At 33.0% G+C, this 17,923-nt stretch overlaps 1 protein-coding gene and 2 pseudogenes across 1 annotated transcript; 2 read left to right on the top strand and 1 right to left on the bottom strand.

Annotated features, from left to right (window-relative positions):
• Nucleotides 1–2,795: 2,795 nt before the first annotated feature.
• On the bottom strand, nucleotides 2,796–3,901 carry LOC132190637 (Cupredoxin superfamily protein). The gene is made up of 2 exons (XM_059605678.2): nucleotides 3,739–3,901; nucleotides 2,796–3,289 (listed from the first exon to the last, which is right to left on the bottom strand). Exons 1-2 carry the CDS (start codon nucleotides 3,899–3,901, stop codon nucleotides 2,886–2,888), a joined length of 567 nt encoding a protein of 188 aa, XP_059461661.1. The 3' UTR covers nucleotides 2,796–2,885.
• A 2,516-nt stretch (nucleotides 3,902–6,417) lies between these two features.
• LOC132189082 (2-oxoglutarate-dependent dioxygenase 21, chloroplastic-like) lies at nucleotides 6,418–9,240 on the top strand (annotated as a pseudogene).
• Nucleotides 9,241–15,510: 6,270 nt separating this feature from the next.
• LOC132189086 (2-oxoglutarate-dependent dioxygenase 21, chloroplastic pseudogene) lies at nucleotides 15,511–17,841 on the top strand (annotated as a pseudogene).
• Nucleotides 17,842–17,923: the final 82 nt, after the last annotated feature.

Below are 17,923 nucleotides of genomic sequence, written 5' to 3'. Positions count from 1 at the left end.
CAGGAAGTTTGGGACAATTTCCTTTAAAGTAAATTAATGGGTGAAAAACCAAGGCGTGGAAAGGCGCTCTCCCACCTTTCTTTTTCTCTCAACTTTCCCATGAACCAAACAAAAGAAGTAGGTCAGCTCTTTAAACTATTTTCATTAATTTCCTTTCTCTTTTCTCCCAACCAAACACAGCGTCGGTTTTCTCAGACTCACACTACTCTCTAGCCTACAGGCGTACTAGGGATAAGTCTAATCAAGGAGCCCACTCCCTAGGCTTCATAATTATGAGTAATGTTATTTTGTGTTTTTCACCCATATAGGTTATACAAATTTAATGGCTGATTTTTGTAAAAGTTTGATAGAAGAAATGACACGAGAATACAAATTGGATTTTCTCTATAATTATTGTGTGAAACGTACCCAGATCATTTTTTGGAGTTGCAAACACACTAAGGTATGCAATCTTTTACTTGTTCTTAAAGTTTTGTTGATTAAATTTCAAATAATGATATTTTACTTCCCTTAACCTCTTGAACGTACACACATTTTTAAAAGATATTGTTAAACGTAAGGCTTTTAGTATTGTTACGGAGTGCTTATTTGAAGTGAATTTACGGAGTGTTATTGTGTAGAACGTCAGAATTTTCTGACGTGCTACTGCTTAGCACATCAGAAAATTTTCTGACGTGCTAAACAGTAGCACATCAAAAATTTCCTGACGTGTCAAAATTGACACGTAGGAAAATTAAAAAAATTAATTAATTTTTTTTTTTTAATTTTTTATGGAATTTTTATTTTTTCAATTAAAAAATGTATTAATTAATTATTATTATTTTTTTTTTGTAATTTATTGAGTGGTGTAGAGAAACGAAAATGGAGGCCTCGTTTCTGCAAAAATTTTCTCCTAAATCTTTTCTCCATTTTCTCACTTCTTTTCGATTTCCATTTTCAAAAACCCAAACCCACACCCAAAAATTTTCAAACAATCAAAAACCCAAATAAAAAAAACAATCCGAAAAATCAAAAACCTAAACGTCAAACCCAACAAATCTTCAAAAACATAAAAAAATCTTCTTATCTTCTCATCTTCTTCTTCTTCTCTTCTCTTCTCCTTTTTTATTTTATTTTTTTTTCTTCTACTTCTCTTCTCCCTTTCTTTTTCTTCTTCTCTTCTCCTTTTCTTTTTCTTCTGCTTCTCTTCTTCTTCTTCTCCCCTTCTTCTTCTTCTGCTTCTCTTCTCCTTTTATTTTTCTTCTCCTTCTTCTCTTCTGTTTCTTCAATCTGCCGTGGAGAGAGAGAGAGAGAGTGTAGGGAAAATAAATGAGGAGGGAAGAATAAAAAGATGAAAAAAGTTGAGGGAAAATAAGAAGAGAGAAAAATTTCAGAAAAAAAGGGTGGACTTTTTTTTTTTTTTTTTTTAATGCGCCAGATTGGAGTGTCAAAAATTTCTGACGTGCTGATTTGGCGCGTCAGAAAATTCTGACACGGCATTTTTTTGCCACTTCAGAAAATAGCAATTTTTTTGTAGTATTTATATTAGTCTAAAATGGACACCTAGCAATTAGAAGTCATTATTTCCTGGAAAATGGATAAAATGGAGAAAATGATCGAGTAATTTTAGAAGTCACTCTTATGTCTCTCTTGTAACTTTTAAAATCACAATTTGATCAAAATTTAATAATTATCAATCATAAAGTCAATGATAGTTTCAAAAGTCACATCATTCTTTGAGTAATATAAGAAAGATATATGAGTGACTTGTAACGTTACTCAGGAATGACTTATTTGGTAATCGGCCAAAATCTACTTCTTTTGAATCATCAAAATTAGAAACTTAAATTTTGATTTGACACTGGGCCAAAACTCAGGAAGTTTGGGACAATTTCCTTTAAAGTAAATTAATGGGTGAAAAACCAAGGCGTGGAAAGGCGCTCTCCCACCTTTCTTTTTCTCTCAACTTTCCCATGAACCAAACAAAAGAAGTAGGTCAGCTCTTTAAACTATTTTCATTTCCTTTCTCTTTTCTCCCAACCAAACACAGCGTCGGTTTTCTCAGACTCACACTACTCTCTAGCCTACAGGCGTACTAGGGATTAGTCTAATCAAGGAGCCCACTCCCTAGGCTTCATAATTATGAGTAATGTTATTTTGTATTTTTCACCCATATAGGTTATACAAATTTAATGGCTACTTTTTGTAATAGTTTGATAGGAGAAATGACACGAGACTATTAATACAAATTGGATTTTCTCTATAATTATTGTGTGAAACGTACCCAGATCATTTTTTGGAGTTGCAAACACACTAAGGTATGCAATCTTTTACTTGTTCTTAAAGTTTTGTTGATTAAATTTCAAATAATGATATTTTACTTCCCTTAACCTCTTGAACTTACACACATTTTTAAAAGATATTGTTAAACGTAAGGCTTTTAGCATTGTTACGGAGTGCTTATTTGAAGTGAATTTAAACCAAAATTAAAATTTCGTAAAACAAATATTTGATAAAAAAAAAATAATAATACTTTTTAATATGTTTTACTAACGCTTTTACAATTTTAAAAAGTAATAATTTCAAAAACGCAATTTTTAAATCTCACTTATTAAAATCGCAATTTCAAACGGACCTCAATTGGTTATACCCACCCATTTTTCGACACCTGAGGAATCTCAGGTGCATGTCGGCCAACTTCATCCATGTTGAGGGTGAGTATATACTCAACATGGATGAAGTTGGCCAACTACAAATTAAATAAAATAAGTGTACGAAATAAAAAATAATCATTAGAAGACAAATGTGCCCTTATTACAATCTAAGCAGCCAGAAGCTACAAATTTGATTAGATATTCAAAAAACCAAAAGCAACCTTGAGAATTTGAGAAGTATATATGTTTTTTTTAACGTAAATATATATTCATATCTGCACCATGCACCCATAAGACGGTAGCCAGAAAACCTATAGAAACTGACATAAGAGTACTATGCCATCCCCCATGCACAACCCCGCTCGAAGTAGGAACGTTGGTCTTTGTAGAAGGCTGTACTGGAAGAGTAGCCCCAGATGCTGGCTGAGGTGGATTGGCTGGAGAATATGCTTGATTGTTTTCTACATCTACTTGCAGCTTCATCCCCCCAAGGCAATATAACTTGTTACCAGATATAAAATACATCGTTCCAGGTTTCGACAACGTGATTGTTGTGTTCCCGTTTGTATAGGATCTCAATACGTTGGTCGTGTTGCATTTGTCGTAATTTTCTTTCGTCACTTCGTCTAGAGCTTCGGAAGAAGAAAATTGGAACACTGCCCATAAAAACAAACAAAAAATGCAGCAAAAATATCGTCTCAGTAAATTTCATACACAAGCATGAAAGAACAAATTAAGGATTTCACCAAAAAAAAAAAAAAAAGAAAAAAGAAAGAGAAAGTGCTGTAGTAGTCTTTTGCTGGCATTTTTTTTTTTTGGCCATTAAGTTCTTTCTGGCGCATGTAAAATTTGAAACTTTAATGATACATGCTCATACACCAGAATTTATTTAACCCAGGGTTGGCTCATCAAGCTTTAGGTTTAAGGTTCGACCCCATGAATGCAAGTATTTTTGGGACCATGCTCGTGAGTGAAAGCTCGGGTGCTTTGCACAGTGATTTAGAGATCTAGTTGGGATGAAACTCCGAATTATTAAAAAAAAAAATGTTTACATTTGTTATTAAAAATAAATAAATAAATAAAAAAGGAAAGAATTAATACTTGCCTAGAACATCGCCGACGAAAAATGTCTTTCCGGTTGCCCACGTGTCAAGATCAGTGCTTATGTCCCAGCCAGAATTTCCCCCCACGACGTAAGTGGTAGCGGCGCACGTTAGTGCCAAGCTAAGGATGAGAAGAACATAAACCTGAAGCCTCTGCATCGCCATGAATGAAAAAAAATGGATGAAATATTTGGGCACACTACTCTGAAATATATACGTGAATAGTTGCGGAGTATTAGATAACCTAACTTCGGGCAAAGAAAAATTAAAGAAGAGGGATAACCTAACGTTGGAAAATTTGAGAATACTTGTGATTGTGTAGTATTACACGTTTGAGAGAAGGGACAAGATGGCATATCTACCCTTTGACTTCAACAGTGCTTTTTGCTATACTGCATGGTATTTTGGTGGTTTCTAGGCATATATGAGGGGTGTTGAGGGAAATTTATTAGGTATGTCTACAAAGCATACGATTTATAAAGAAAAATAAAAAAGAAAAAAGGAAAAATTTTCGTTGAATTCTATTTGAATTGGGTAGTAATCCCTCAAGTATTGATCTTGAATAATGAATAATGAATTTCTTCCCGTCTTCAAGGAGTAGCTCAATCGGTTATGATCATGCACGCCTCATGAAACGGAGGTCATTAGTTCGAATTCCCTATCTCACTTCCATTATGTGGACATAAAAAAAAAAATTAAAAAAAAAAAAAAAAAAAAAATTCTTCCATTTTAAGAGACTACAAAATCCTAATTATCCCATGTATGATGTAACTTGTTGTTTAATCTAAAATTTCTACAAGTAGTTTTCTTAAAAACTTTTATGAAAAAGGCATCTTGCTTAATTTTTAATTGATCAGAATTTAAAATAATTGCTTCCTTTAATTAGATGGGTGTTCTAATATTTTTTATTGACCTTCCACTTTTGGAGGACTAAACTGAAAACGTGGGGCTAGCTTCCTTTCATAGTTATAATTTGGAGGGTCTGGGTTGGGTGCAGGTGATTTCATCAGCCATGATGGGATGCAGCCCCATTGAAGATTAATTAACCCATATTATAATTGAAGTCGTTGGTACTTGGTAAGTTGGTAGACAGTTAAACACCTCCCAACTCCACATCCTTTATTGATTTATCAAATCAATTTCGATACCTTGTTGTACAAGAAAACAGATGGAGACAAGAACTTGCGCAAGTTGAAGGTGGATAAAACCAAGGGTAGTTGAACATGTTTAGATGGTAGAAATACCTAATCTAGATGGTACTTTCAAGATCCAAAATAATTATTGTTAATAACTTAATTTAAAAAAAATTAGAATTATTTTAATTAGATTTAGTGTCTAATTTCGTGCATCAATATTTTCTTACAGTCTTTGGACATTCCAAATTGTTTTTTTTTATGTCAAGACTCAAGAGTACACAAAAACTCCATCCTTATTGCGTATTCAAAGAGGAAATGACACGAGTTGTAACTTACAATGTTCGGTTTGATCCATGTGGCTTAAGAAAGAAGCAACGAAGAAGGCTACTGGTCCATATTTCATAATAGAGTAGGCCGAGAATTGTAAGCCCATGCACCACACGAGACATGGCCCGTAAATTGTGGCTAGTATAACTAAAGGATTATTGACACATTAGAATGCCTCTATAGGCTAAACTGAAAAGATAGAATGCCTCTATAGGCTAAACTGAAAACATGATTTAACCCACACATTAGAAGACATGGCCCATCATAATAAAATAAAATTATAAAATTAAGAGACTCTTTTTTTAGTTTAAGACTTTAAGGGCATAATTAAAGAGAGCCCCTTCTACGCAGTCGGTGCATAAAAAAATGTGTTTTGTAGCATCCACTCATGTGATGACACATCAACAAATACATTTTAACAAAATAAGATCAAAACATTAGATAACAACCACCCCAAAAAACCAGACCTGGTGCTAGCAAAACCAACAATCAAACCACTGGCACCAGCCAACAAAACCAAACCACCGGCCTGGCGTGACTCAGCTGGGTCACGGCAAACCCAGCCAGACCCACGGCTGGGTCACCATCTCCAACCAATTTTTCTGTAAAACTCAGTCTCAAAATTAGATTCTAATGCTTCAAAAATCAATTCTAATGCCTTAAAAATCGATTTTAATGCCTCAAAATTTATTTTTGGATTCAAAACTAAATCTTAGAAGGGAAGGTTAACCCTTTAGGAATTTTATCACCTTAAAGGGACTCACCGGAGACGGAAACCTGGGTGGCTGGGTCTGGCAGGCCGTGACCCACGGCTAGGTCACAGTAACATCTCTATGGCTAGGTCTCTCTCTCTCTCTCTAGCATCTCTCTTTTCTCTATCTTTCTATGTTAAATGAAGAATAAATGGAGGATAAGGAAGAAGAAATGAAACTTGTCTGCATATGGGTAAGGAAAAAGAAGAAGATGAAACCCTTAAAATCTAGTGTTTTAAGTTGTAGGTTAGTTTTGTAAATTTTTTGTACTTTTGGTGAGGTGTCAACCTCCTATTAGGGGCTGCAAAAGTGGTGCTTTGCAGCACATCCCCATAGGAGGTTTATTCATAATTAAATGCATCCGGAGACGGTCCAAGTGCCTGTGGTTGACTTGGCCAGCCTAAGACAGGAAGGTTCTGGACGACGGTTCATTGTTGTCCAAGACATTGGAAATGTTTGCCACCAGATGGGTTTTTTTCAGATAATGAATCATGGGATTTGGCAATCGACGCTGGATGAGGCTCTTTCTTCGGCATTCGATTTTTTAAAGTTGCCAGCCGAATAGAAGAGGAAGTTGATGTCTAACGACATTCATAAGCCAGTGAGTTATGGGACGAGCCTCAAGGATGGGATTGACAAGGTCCAGTTTTGGAGGGTCTTTCTTAAACATTATGCTCATCCCTTGGAGGACTGGATTCGTTCATGGCCTACTAATCCACCAACTTACTTCCTCTCACTCACCCTGCTGCTATATATATTTTTATTTTTATTTTATGGTTAAATTCACTTTACCCTTAAAGTTTAAGAAGTTTTTTAATTTAAATCCTAATGTTTAAAAATTGGCAATGTACTCTATAATATTTTTAATTCATACCCTCCATTACTAATTTCCATCTAATTGGAAGGAAATCATCTCACGTGCATTTCGCGTGGGATTTTGATGCTCTCTATTTCAATTTTGCCTTCATTAAAACCTATAAAATTACGTAATTACCCTCAATTTCATAGGTTTTAATAAGGGTAATTATGTAATTTTATAGGTTTTAATGAAGGCAAAATTAGAATAGAAGGCTTCAAAATCCTACGTGAGACGCATGTGGGATGATTTTCATCCAATTAGACGGAAATTAGTAACGGAAAGTCTGAATTGAAAATTTTTGAAATATTAAGGGGGTACATTGCCAATTTTTAAATAATAGGGTTCAAATTGAAAAATCCATGAAACTTTAAGGAGGTAAAGTGAATTTTTTCCCTTTATTTTATTAAGTGTATTTTTGTTATTAATAAAATTGATAATTTTTTATAGCTTGAGGAGATATGGCCAATTAGGTAGTAGTTCGAGGTTAAATGGACTTTTCCAATATATATATATATCATTGTTTTATCTTTGAATTTTAAAAATAATTTCTACCGGATCTTTGTACGAGATTAGCCATATTAAGTGAGAGGCTAATGAAGCGGCTCATGGTTTGGCGAAGGAGGCATCGAGAGTTACAATGGATAATTTGTGGATTGAAGAGTATATATATATCATTGTTTTATCTTTGAATTTTAAAAATAATTTCTACCGGATCTTTGTACGAGATTAGCCATATTAAGTGAGAGGCTAATGAAGCGGCTCATGGTTTGGCGAAGGAGGCATCGAGGGTTACAATGGATAATTTGTGGATTGAAGAGACTCTTATATGTATTTCCAATATTGTTCTTTTAGAGCTTAATGCTATTTCTTTATAGAACTATTGCTCTTGTATTCTTTTTTCATCTATGAATGAAGAGTATTCAGTTTTCTTTCAAAAAAAAAAACTCCGCCTTTAGTCGCATGATGTCAGCTAAAATGTATTCCTCTGACTTGTCGGTTTTTTTTTTTTTTTTCTAATTAAAAGGATGGGAAAAGGCGACCAGTGTAGTTTCCCTCATTGGGCGTGACCATCGGGGTTCCCATCCGCTGTGGAATGTCCGGTTTGAGCCATAGCTACTGCTTGGGAAGGCGAGCCCATCACCACAACCCCACCAAAGTGTGAGCCAGTAGAGCCCCTTCATAGTAGCACCTGGTTCAAGCGAATTCGAACACGCGACCACTAGGATGAAAGGAGTTCTTCTACCAACTCAACTACCACCTTGGTGGTCTGACTTGTCGGTTAAATTGTAGTAATGTCTCATTTTGTTTTTTCTTTTTATGAGAGAAAATGAAATGGAGAAAATTTGGTCATTTATTTATTTAAAAGGGATAAAATTGTTTTAAAAAGCAAATGTCAATTTCATCCTTCCAAAACTTCATTCGCACTGGAAAATGGAAATGATCCAATTCTCTTTCTCCCTAAAATGTATTCTTCTTACTTGGGGGATTTGTTAAGAGTTTTTCAAAGTGAAATAACAATTGTACCCCTCTAAAAGTTAGGGACCAACTCTTCTTTATTTCATTTGAAATTGAAATAGAGATGATCCGGTGGAGGGATAAAATTGTTTAAAAAAGAAAGTAAAATGAAAACTTTATCCCTCTAAAAGTAAGGGTTGGATACTCTCAATTTTAATTTTATTTGAAATAAAAAGAATCTGATTATCTTTCTATTTTTAACACAGCCCAAAATGTATTCCTAAGACATTGGACGATTTGTTAGGGGTAATTGTTTAAAATTACCCCTAAAGTTTATGGTATTTTACTATTTTTATGAAATATTTCCTTCAAAATTAATTTTGTGCTCCCCTCGGGCATATATATATTGTGTGTGTGTATAGATATATGGATATGATCTTTGGGTAAAAGAAGAGTGTCATTAATTCTCAGGGAAAAGATGGGAAATTATTGTGCGGAGGTGATCAGGAAATTAGGCTTAGAAATAATGGGAGCAATCACTGATCAGAGCTGACAGAGCCTAGGGCTGCCGCCACATTCCAACTCCTGCGCTGCTTAACCATACTGCTCCAGAGCTCGCCGGGCCTTGAAATCATTGACATAGAGGACGGAGCATGGAGAACTGTTCCGGTGCTCCATGGTGCACTGCAAGTGCATGTGGGTGACCATCTTGATGAGGTGCTCAGCAATGGCTTGAACAAGAGTGTGGGGCCACACTCAACTCTGAGAAGAGACTAGAATCTCCATTGCTAGCTAGCCTGCACAGCCTTGGCATGTATGAGATTATGGAGACTACTGCCGAAGAGCTTGTGGATGAAGAACACCCATGCAAAGAGGTATAAAAAAAGTAGCCTCAGAGATTTTCTGAATTTTCTCTCCGCGAATGACATTGGAGAGGGAAAGAGTTTCATTAATACCCTGAAGATTAAGAATTAATGTTTTGGTCTCCTACTTATTTTTTCTTCCTTCTCTGTTTTCCTCAATTTGTGCGAGGTCTTATTTTATGGGATCACACTTAATAAAAAAACATATAAATATACTTAATCACTTGAAGGCACAATCGTGACATCTCAACACTCTAAGGGGTAGCTCAATCCGTAGCTTAATTGGTTGTGGATTACGCCTAATGAAGTATAGGTCATTGATTCGAACTCTCTTCTCTCATTTCCTTTGTATCACTACAAAAATTATGTTGGTTAGTAACAGTGGTTTAGTAACGTGTCACTAGGGTTAACACGTTACTAAATTTTAGTAACATGTATATAGTAACGTGTCTGGCGTGTTACGAATTTGATTGTTGCTAAATCCCGTTTAGTAACGTGTAACGTGTCAGTTTTTGACACGTTACTAAGTATTGCATAAATTTTTTTTAAAAAAAAAAAAAAATTATTTTCTCCAAAATTTATTTATTTATACACCTGATTGTCAACATACATCATCAGTTGCTATCAACATACATCCATTTCTCAAGTCATATCACATTGTCCACAACATATACCCATTTCATGTCCACAAAAATTGATATATATACGTCATTGTCCACAAATAATTATAACTATATACATATACATTAACAAAACCTTAAACATACAACTTAAGTGATTCTCGAGTACATTACGTATAAACACCCCAACAAAAAATCTGGTGAACACCATCATAACGGGTCAACTTCTCCGCACTCACTGCAAATGAATTGAGAAACAATTAGTCAGCAAACAAACACTTGAACAATCAATCAGGAATCATCAAGTTCTAATATGCCATTCAAACAATAATATCAAGAAATCAACCAAAACCCCCAAGACTCCTAATATGCCATTCAAACAATAATATCAAGAAATCAAACAAAAGCCTAAAAAATAACTCCTAATATATATGCCATTCAAACAATAATATCAAGAAATCAAACAAAAGCCTAAAAATAACTCCTAATATATATAACATTCAAACAATAATATTAGGAAATCAAGCAAAACCAGCAAGACTCCTAATATGCCATTCAAACAATAATATCAATAAATCAAACAAAGGCCTAAAAATTAACAAATAATATGCCATTCAAACGACCCTATCAAGAAATCAACCAAAACCCCCAAGACTCCTAATATGCCATTCAAACAATAATATTAGGAAATCAAGCAAAACCCCCAAGACTCCTAATATGCCATTCAAACAATAATATCAATAAATCAAGCAAAAACCCCAAGACTCCTAATATGTCATTCAAACAATAATATCAATAAATCAACCAAAACCCCCAAACGATAATGGTTGCAGGAAATCAAACAAAAGCTAAACAAATTTGAGAAATTAAAATGGGTTTTTTTTCACTCCTATATCAAATTTCTCAAACATCAAATTTGAGAAATTTGAGTATCTACCTGCAGTATAGTATTGGAGAGGGAGAGAGTGTCGGAGAGTCACCTGGGTTCGACGCCACCGGAGTGACAGAAGCCGCCGGGAGGGAGACAACGCCGGCAACCGTAGAAGAGAGGAAATAAGCGGGGGAGAGAGGAGGCAGGGCGCACGCGTGGGAGGAGCTACGAGCAGAAATGCAGCAACGCCGGAGGAGAACCAAACGGCCGGAGGAGGAAGAGAGAAAAAAAATTACTATTTGGGGTGATATACACGGTGCTAGCGCTGGACTGGAGGGAAAGAAAAGGAAGAAGAAAAAGAAGAGGGAAAACAGAGGAGAAATTTGGGGGAAAGTACTCGTGCACCTGATTGGCTCAAAATAATTATTTTTAGCAACTTAGTAACGTGCCACGTGTGGCACGTTACTAATTGGTAACGTGCCACGTGGTTGCTAAAAATAATTATTTTGAATTTTTTTTTTTTTTTTTTAAATATATCTATATATATAGTGTCGGAAAAACGCTTGTTGGACTAAGATTTTATTCTGTAAAAAAATTGTGTCGGAAAAACTTCTTCCATCTGGATGTATAAAATTGTCATATACAAAGACTAAAACTATATTATTTCGACTTGAGGAAATGAACTTAAATAAATACATAATCACATAGAAATATATAATTTGTCTTTTACATATTATAAGAAGAATTTTAAAACTTTTGGGGCCCCCCAATGGTATATGTGAGTCCGCCCATGGTCATATAATTATGCTAACCCATTACTCGCTGAAATGGGTTACCAATTTTTAAATAATGTCTTTCTTGATTTTATGTATTTTTCCCTACATTTTTTATAGAGGTATTTTTATCATTTTAGTTCAAAGAGGGTTACCTTACAAACTTTTTTTGTAGTTTGAGTAGATATTAATGCAATATTTAATTTGAGAGATATTAAAAAGTGAGTGTTAGCTAGTTTCAAGATTTGTTTTTTTTGTTGTCAAATTTTTAAATAAATTGACAACATGCATATACTAAAATGATTTATTTAGTTTTCATAATAATTTTGTTATATTTTATAATAACATATATTAAAGTAGCTACGAAGAGATCCAATTGTTGCTCAAGTACAAATTAAATTATTCATATTACTGTACTAGTATATAGATAAAGCTTTCCATTTGATATATTTATCATATTGTAATGATAATTAAAGTATTCAATTGTGATTTTTAGAAATAATATTCTAGACTATATACAGAGTTGCTAGTATTTTTCTAAATATATATATATATATATATATATATATATATATATATATATATATATATATATATATATTTTTTAAAATAACAAATATGTAACCAAATAATATATGGGGTTAATTAATTTGACAAACAATTAGTAACGCGCCAAAATGACACGTTACAAATTAGTAACGTGCCAAACTGACACGTTACAAATTTGTAACGTGTCAAACTGGCACGTTACAAATTTGTAACGTGTCAGTTTGGCACGTTACTAATTTGTAACGTGTCATTTTGGCACGTTACAAATTTGTAACGTGTCAAACTAACACGTTACTAATTTGTAACGTGTCAAACTGACACGTTACAAATTTGTAACGTGTATAATTTCACACGTTACTAAAATAATTAGTAACGTGTCACTCTTTGACACGTTACTAATTTGTAACGTGCCAAAAAATAATGAATAGTTAACACGTTACTAACCAACAAAATTTTTGTAGTGATGGACATATCAAAAAAAAAAAAAAAAAATCACTTGTATAAGGATATAAGTTCAATTTGTCCAAGATATTTCTCGTAAAAATTAGGGGTGCAAATGCGGTTACGGTTAGCGGTTAGTGGCAATAACCGCTAACCGTAACCGCCCTAGCGGTTAGTAAATTTCACTAACCGCAACCGCTAACCGCCTAGCGGTTAACGGTTAGCGGTTAGTGGCCGGTTAGCGGTTAGTGAAATAGATAACCGCCCGCTAACCGCTTTTTTAAAATTGAGCTTTTTTTTTGGGCTTTTTTTTACCCTCATTTTTTTTTCTTGTATTTTTAATATCTTCTTGGGCCCAATTGCTATAAATATTTGAATTGTCATTGGATCATATGATTAAGTGTTGATCTTATAAACTTACAAACAAACAAAAATACTTCAATTGTAGTTATAAGTAACACATTGTTTAATCCAATGTCAATTACTTAATTTGATATTATATGAATCACATTGTCATTGTCATTGTACATGAATAATTGATTAAGTATTGGAATTGTAATTGGATCATATAGTTAAATATTTATCTTATTATACATTTATATTATTCAATATGCATATAATATAACTATAAGCAATTTTATATATATATATATATATATATATATAATTCAAAATTGTTCAAAATTGTTAATTTTCTTCTTTTTTTTTTCTTTCAAAAAATGGTTAAATTTCTTTTTCTAAAAAATGTTCAAAAAATACATTAATACTTCAATTGTGATTATAAGTAACACATTGTTGAATCTAATGTCAATTACTTAATTTGATATTATATAATCATATAGTCTCATTAAATTATATCATATGATTCATATGATTAATTATTTAAATTCTTATCATATTTACTTATAATCTTTTTTCTTTGAATTGAACTTAATATCTAATGGTAAATGGTAATGTTCAAACTCCTAAATCCTAAATTCCTAAAGTATCTAATAATGCTTTAATTAAATTGTAGACTTGTAGTTATAAGTAACATATTGTTTAATTCAATTGAATCAATTGTGATTATCATTGTACATGAATCATATGATTAACTTGTAGACTTATGACTTATGAGTTATGTCATATTATATATGTATTATTTATTATTATATAATCATATGATTTAATGATCAAGTCATCATGTGATATAATCATATCAATTATAGTGATAATATATAAATTACTAAAATTATAATGATAAAACATTAATACTTAAATTATGTTTATAAGTAACACATTGGTCATTGTTTAATCCAATGTCAATTACTTAATTTGATATTATACGAATCATATCATCATTGTACATTAATAATATGATTCACTTGAAGTCTTGAATAAAGTATTTGAATTGTCATTGAATCATATGATTAACTATTGATATTATACATTTATATTATTCATATACATATGTAGACTTATATAGACTTATAGGTTTATAACATACATTGGAAATAAGTCTCTAGATATTTAATTGTTGTATTAGTATGAATTAGTATACTTATGAGTTATGTCATATTATATATGTATAATTTGTTATTATATAATCAAATGATTTAATAATCAATCTCATGTGATATAATCATATAAATTATAGTGATAATATATTAATACTCAAATTGTGATTTAATTATTTTTTTAAAAAAATTGTGATTTAATGATCAAGTGATTATATGATATAATCATATAAATTATAGTGATAATATATTAATACTCAAATTGTGATTTAATTATTTTTTAAAAAAATTGTGATTTAATGATCAAGTGATTATGTTATATGTATAATTATAAAAATATATTATATAAAAAGGTGGTTAGCGGTTAGTGGTTACGGTTAGTAGACCCAATAACCGCTAACCGCTAACCGCTAGGCGGTTATGGCGGTTAGGCGGTTAGCGGTTAATGCGGTTAAACGGTTAGGCGGTTAGGCGGTTGGCGGTTATAGCGGTTAGCGGTTAGCGGGCGGTTAAAAACCGCCCGCCTTTGCACCCCTAGTAAAAATCACTTCAAAGCAAATCTAGTACTTCTTTTAAACATATCGATATAAATACTCATGGTTAAACTTTCTCTTACTACAATCTAATAATTTATGGCCACAATTTGTGCGGTTTTTTGTAGCAATGTGTGGCCGCGTACGTACCCTTCCGCCAATTAACCAGGAACATTCAGTGTAACATAGTGATGATCATTATCACTTTCAAGCAAGCTTTACTTAAGCTATTGCGCCTCCATATCAAGTAATAAAATTGAGCTCATACTCTTAGATTTATTTTTAACTAATATTTTTTATTTGTATAAAAATGAGAGAAAATATAAAATTTTAAATTGGAAGTGAGCCACTCCTAGGGGTGTAAACAAGTCGAGCTTGAGCGAACTTTCCTTATTTGGGATCGACTCATTTAAATTTTATTCAAGCTCGAGTCAAGTTCAAAGACGAGCCAAAAAATTGAACCCGGGTTCGAGCTCATAATAAGTCGAGTTGAACTGAGAGCTGGTTCTTATATTTAATTTAATTTAATTTTTGTAATTAATTAATTTATTTTTATTATAAATTTAAACTTCAAGTACTCCTAAGTAGCTCAAGAAGTCAACTTGCATATGAGTATTTGCTTAGCATGGTTAGCCAAGTATAAAGCCTAAGTCAATGTAGCAAAGCACTTGGTTTCGAAGAGAGAGGATATGCACCATTTTATAATAAAGGGATGCTATTAGAAAAAAATAATAATTAATTTTTAATATTAATATGAGTAATTATGTGAACAACAACCAATTTGATCCTTATACGAGCTGATCATGAGCCTAACCGAATCGAATCGAGCTTACTTCGTTTAATATTCAAACCACTATTTATGTTCACGAAACACCTCATTTAATAATCGAATCGAGCTAAATATAGGAATTAGAGATATGAATCAATGCATTTGGGTTAATTTGTTGAAGCTTCAACCCTATTTAGGGGAATATCTAAATTTGGACAAATTCCGAGCTTTATCGCACCAAAAAAGAAATTGTTTTGCCCTAACTGCGTACAAATGTAATAGAGTAATGTTAGAAGGTTTTTTTTTTTTTTTTTTTTTTTTTTTTTTTTTCAGATAATGAATCATGGGATTTGGCAATCGACGCTGGATGAGGCTCTTTCTTCGGCATTCGATTTTTTAAAGTTGCCAGCCGAATAGAAGAGGAAGTTGATGTCTAACGACGTTCATAAGCCAGTGAGGTATGGGACGAGCCTCAAGGATGGGATTGACAAGGTCCAGTTTTGGAGGGTCTTTCTTAAACATTATGCTCATCCCTTGGAGGACTGGATTCGTTCATGGCCTACTAATCCACCAATGTACTTCCTCTCACTCACCCTACTGCTATATATATTTTTATTTTTATTTTAGGGTTAAATTCACTTTACCCTTAAAGTTTCAGGAGTTTTTCAATTCAAATCTCAATGTTTAAAAATTGATAATGTGCTCTATAATATTTCAAAATTTTGTAATTTATACCATCCATTACTAATTTTCATCTAATTGGAAGGAAATCATCCCACGTGTGTCTCGCGTGGAATTTTGATGTCATCTATTCCAATTTTGCATTCATTAAAACCTATGAAATTACGTAATTACCTTCAATTTCATAGGTTTTAATAAGGGTAATTATGTAATTTTATAGATTTTTAATGAGGGCAAAATTAGAATAGAGGGCGTCAAAATCCCACGTAAGACGTATGTGGGATGATTTTCATCAAATTAGACGGAAATTAGTAACGAAAAGTCTAAATTGAAAATTTTTGAAACATTAAGGGGGTATATTGCCAATTTTTAAACAATAGGATTCGAATTGAAAAACCCTTGAAACTTTAAGGGGTAAAGTGAATTTTTTTCCTTTTATTTTATTAAGTGTATTTCTGTTATTAATAAAATTGATAATTTTGATAGTTTGAGGAGATATGGCCAATTAGGTGGTAGGTCGAGGTTAAAGGGACTTTTCCGATATATATATATATATATATATATATATATATATATATATATATATATATTGTTTTATCTCTGAATTTCAAAATTTTAAAAATAATTTCTACCGGATCTTTGTAGGAGATACCATACCAAAACTCCGCCTTTAGTCGCATACTCGCATGATGTCAGCTAAAATGTATTCCTCTGACTTGTCGGTTAAATTGTAGTAATGTCTCATTTTGTTTTTTCTTTTTATGAGAGAAAATGAAATGGAGAAAATTTGGTCCTTTATTTATTTAAAAGGGATAAAATTGTTTTAAAAAGCAAATGGCAATTTTATCCTTATAAAACTACCTACTCTTCATTTCATTCGCACTGGAAAATGGAAATCCAATTCTCTTTCTCCCTAAATTGTATTCTTCTTACTTGGGGGATTTGTTAAGAGTTTTCCTCTAAAAGTTAGGGAACAACTCTTCTTTATTCATTTGAAATGGAAATAGAGATGATATCCGGTGGAGGGATAAAATTGTTTTAAAAAGGAAGTAAAATGACAATTTTATTCCTCTAAAAGTAAGGGTTCAGATATTCTCAATTTTATTTGAAATAAAAAGAATCTGATTATCTTTCTATTTTTAACACAGCCCAAAATGTATTCCTATGGCTTTGGAGGATTTGTTAAGAGTTTCCCGAAGTTTAAAATTAAACCTAAAGTTTATGGTCTTTTTAGGAAATATTTCCTTCAAAATTAATTTTGTGCCCCCCTCGGGCATATATATATATATATATATATATATATGGATGTGCCATGCTCTGATGATCTTTGGGTAAAAGAAGAGTGTCATTAATTCTCAGGGAAAAGATGGGAAATTATTGTGCGGAGGTGAGGAAATTAGGCTTAGAAATAATGGGAGCAATCACTGATCAGAGCTGACAGAGCCTAGGGCTGCCGCCACATTCCAACTCCTGCGCTGCTTAACCATACTGCTCCAGAGCTTGCCGGGCCTTGAAATCATTGACACAGAGGACGGAGCATGGAGAACTGTTCCGGTGCTCCATGGTGCACTGCAAGTGCATGTGGGTGACCATCTTGATGAGGTGCTCAGCAATGGCTTGAACAAGAGTGTGGGGCCACACTCAACTCTGAGAAGAGACTAGAATCTCCATTGCTAGCTAGCCTGCACAGCCTTGGCATGGATGAGATTATGGAGACTACTGCCGAAGAGCTTGTGGATGAAGAACACCCATGCAAAGAGGTATAAAAAAAGTAGCCTCAGAGATTTTCTGAATTTTCTCTCCGCGAATGACATTGGAGAGGGAAAGAGTTTCATTAATACCCTGAAGATTAAGAATGAATGTTTTTGTATTTTTTCTTCCTCCTCTGTTTTCCTCAATTTGTGCGAAGTCTTATATTATGGGATCACGCTCAATAAAAAACATATAAATATACTTAACCACTTGAAGGTACAATCGTGACATCTCAACATGCACTCTAAAGGGTAGCTCAATCGACTGTGAATCACACCTAATAAAGTGTAGGTCATTAATTCGAATCTCC

This window comes from Corylus avellana, chromosome 9 (assembly GCF_965113065.1).
Source record: "Corylus avellana chromosome 9, dhCorAvel1.hap1.2, whole genome shotgun sequence".
Classification (NCBI taxonomy): Eukaryota; Viridiplantae; Streptophyta; class Magnoliopsida; order Fagales; family Betulaceae; genus Corylus; species Corylus avellana.
Note: the sequence above shows the minus strand (reverse complement) of the source record. Positions and strands in the feature narration are given on the sequence as shown.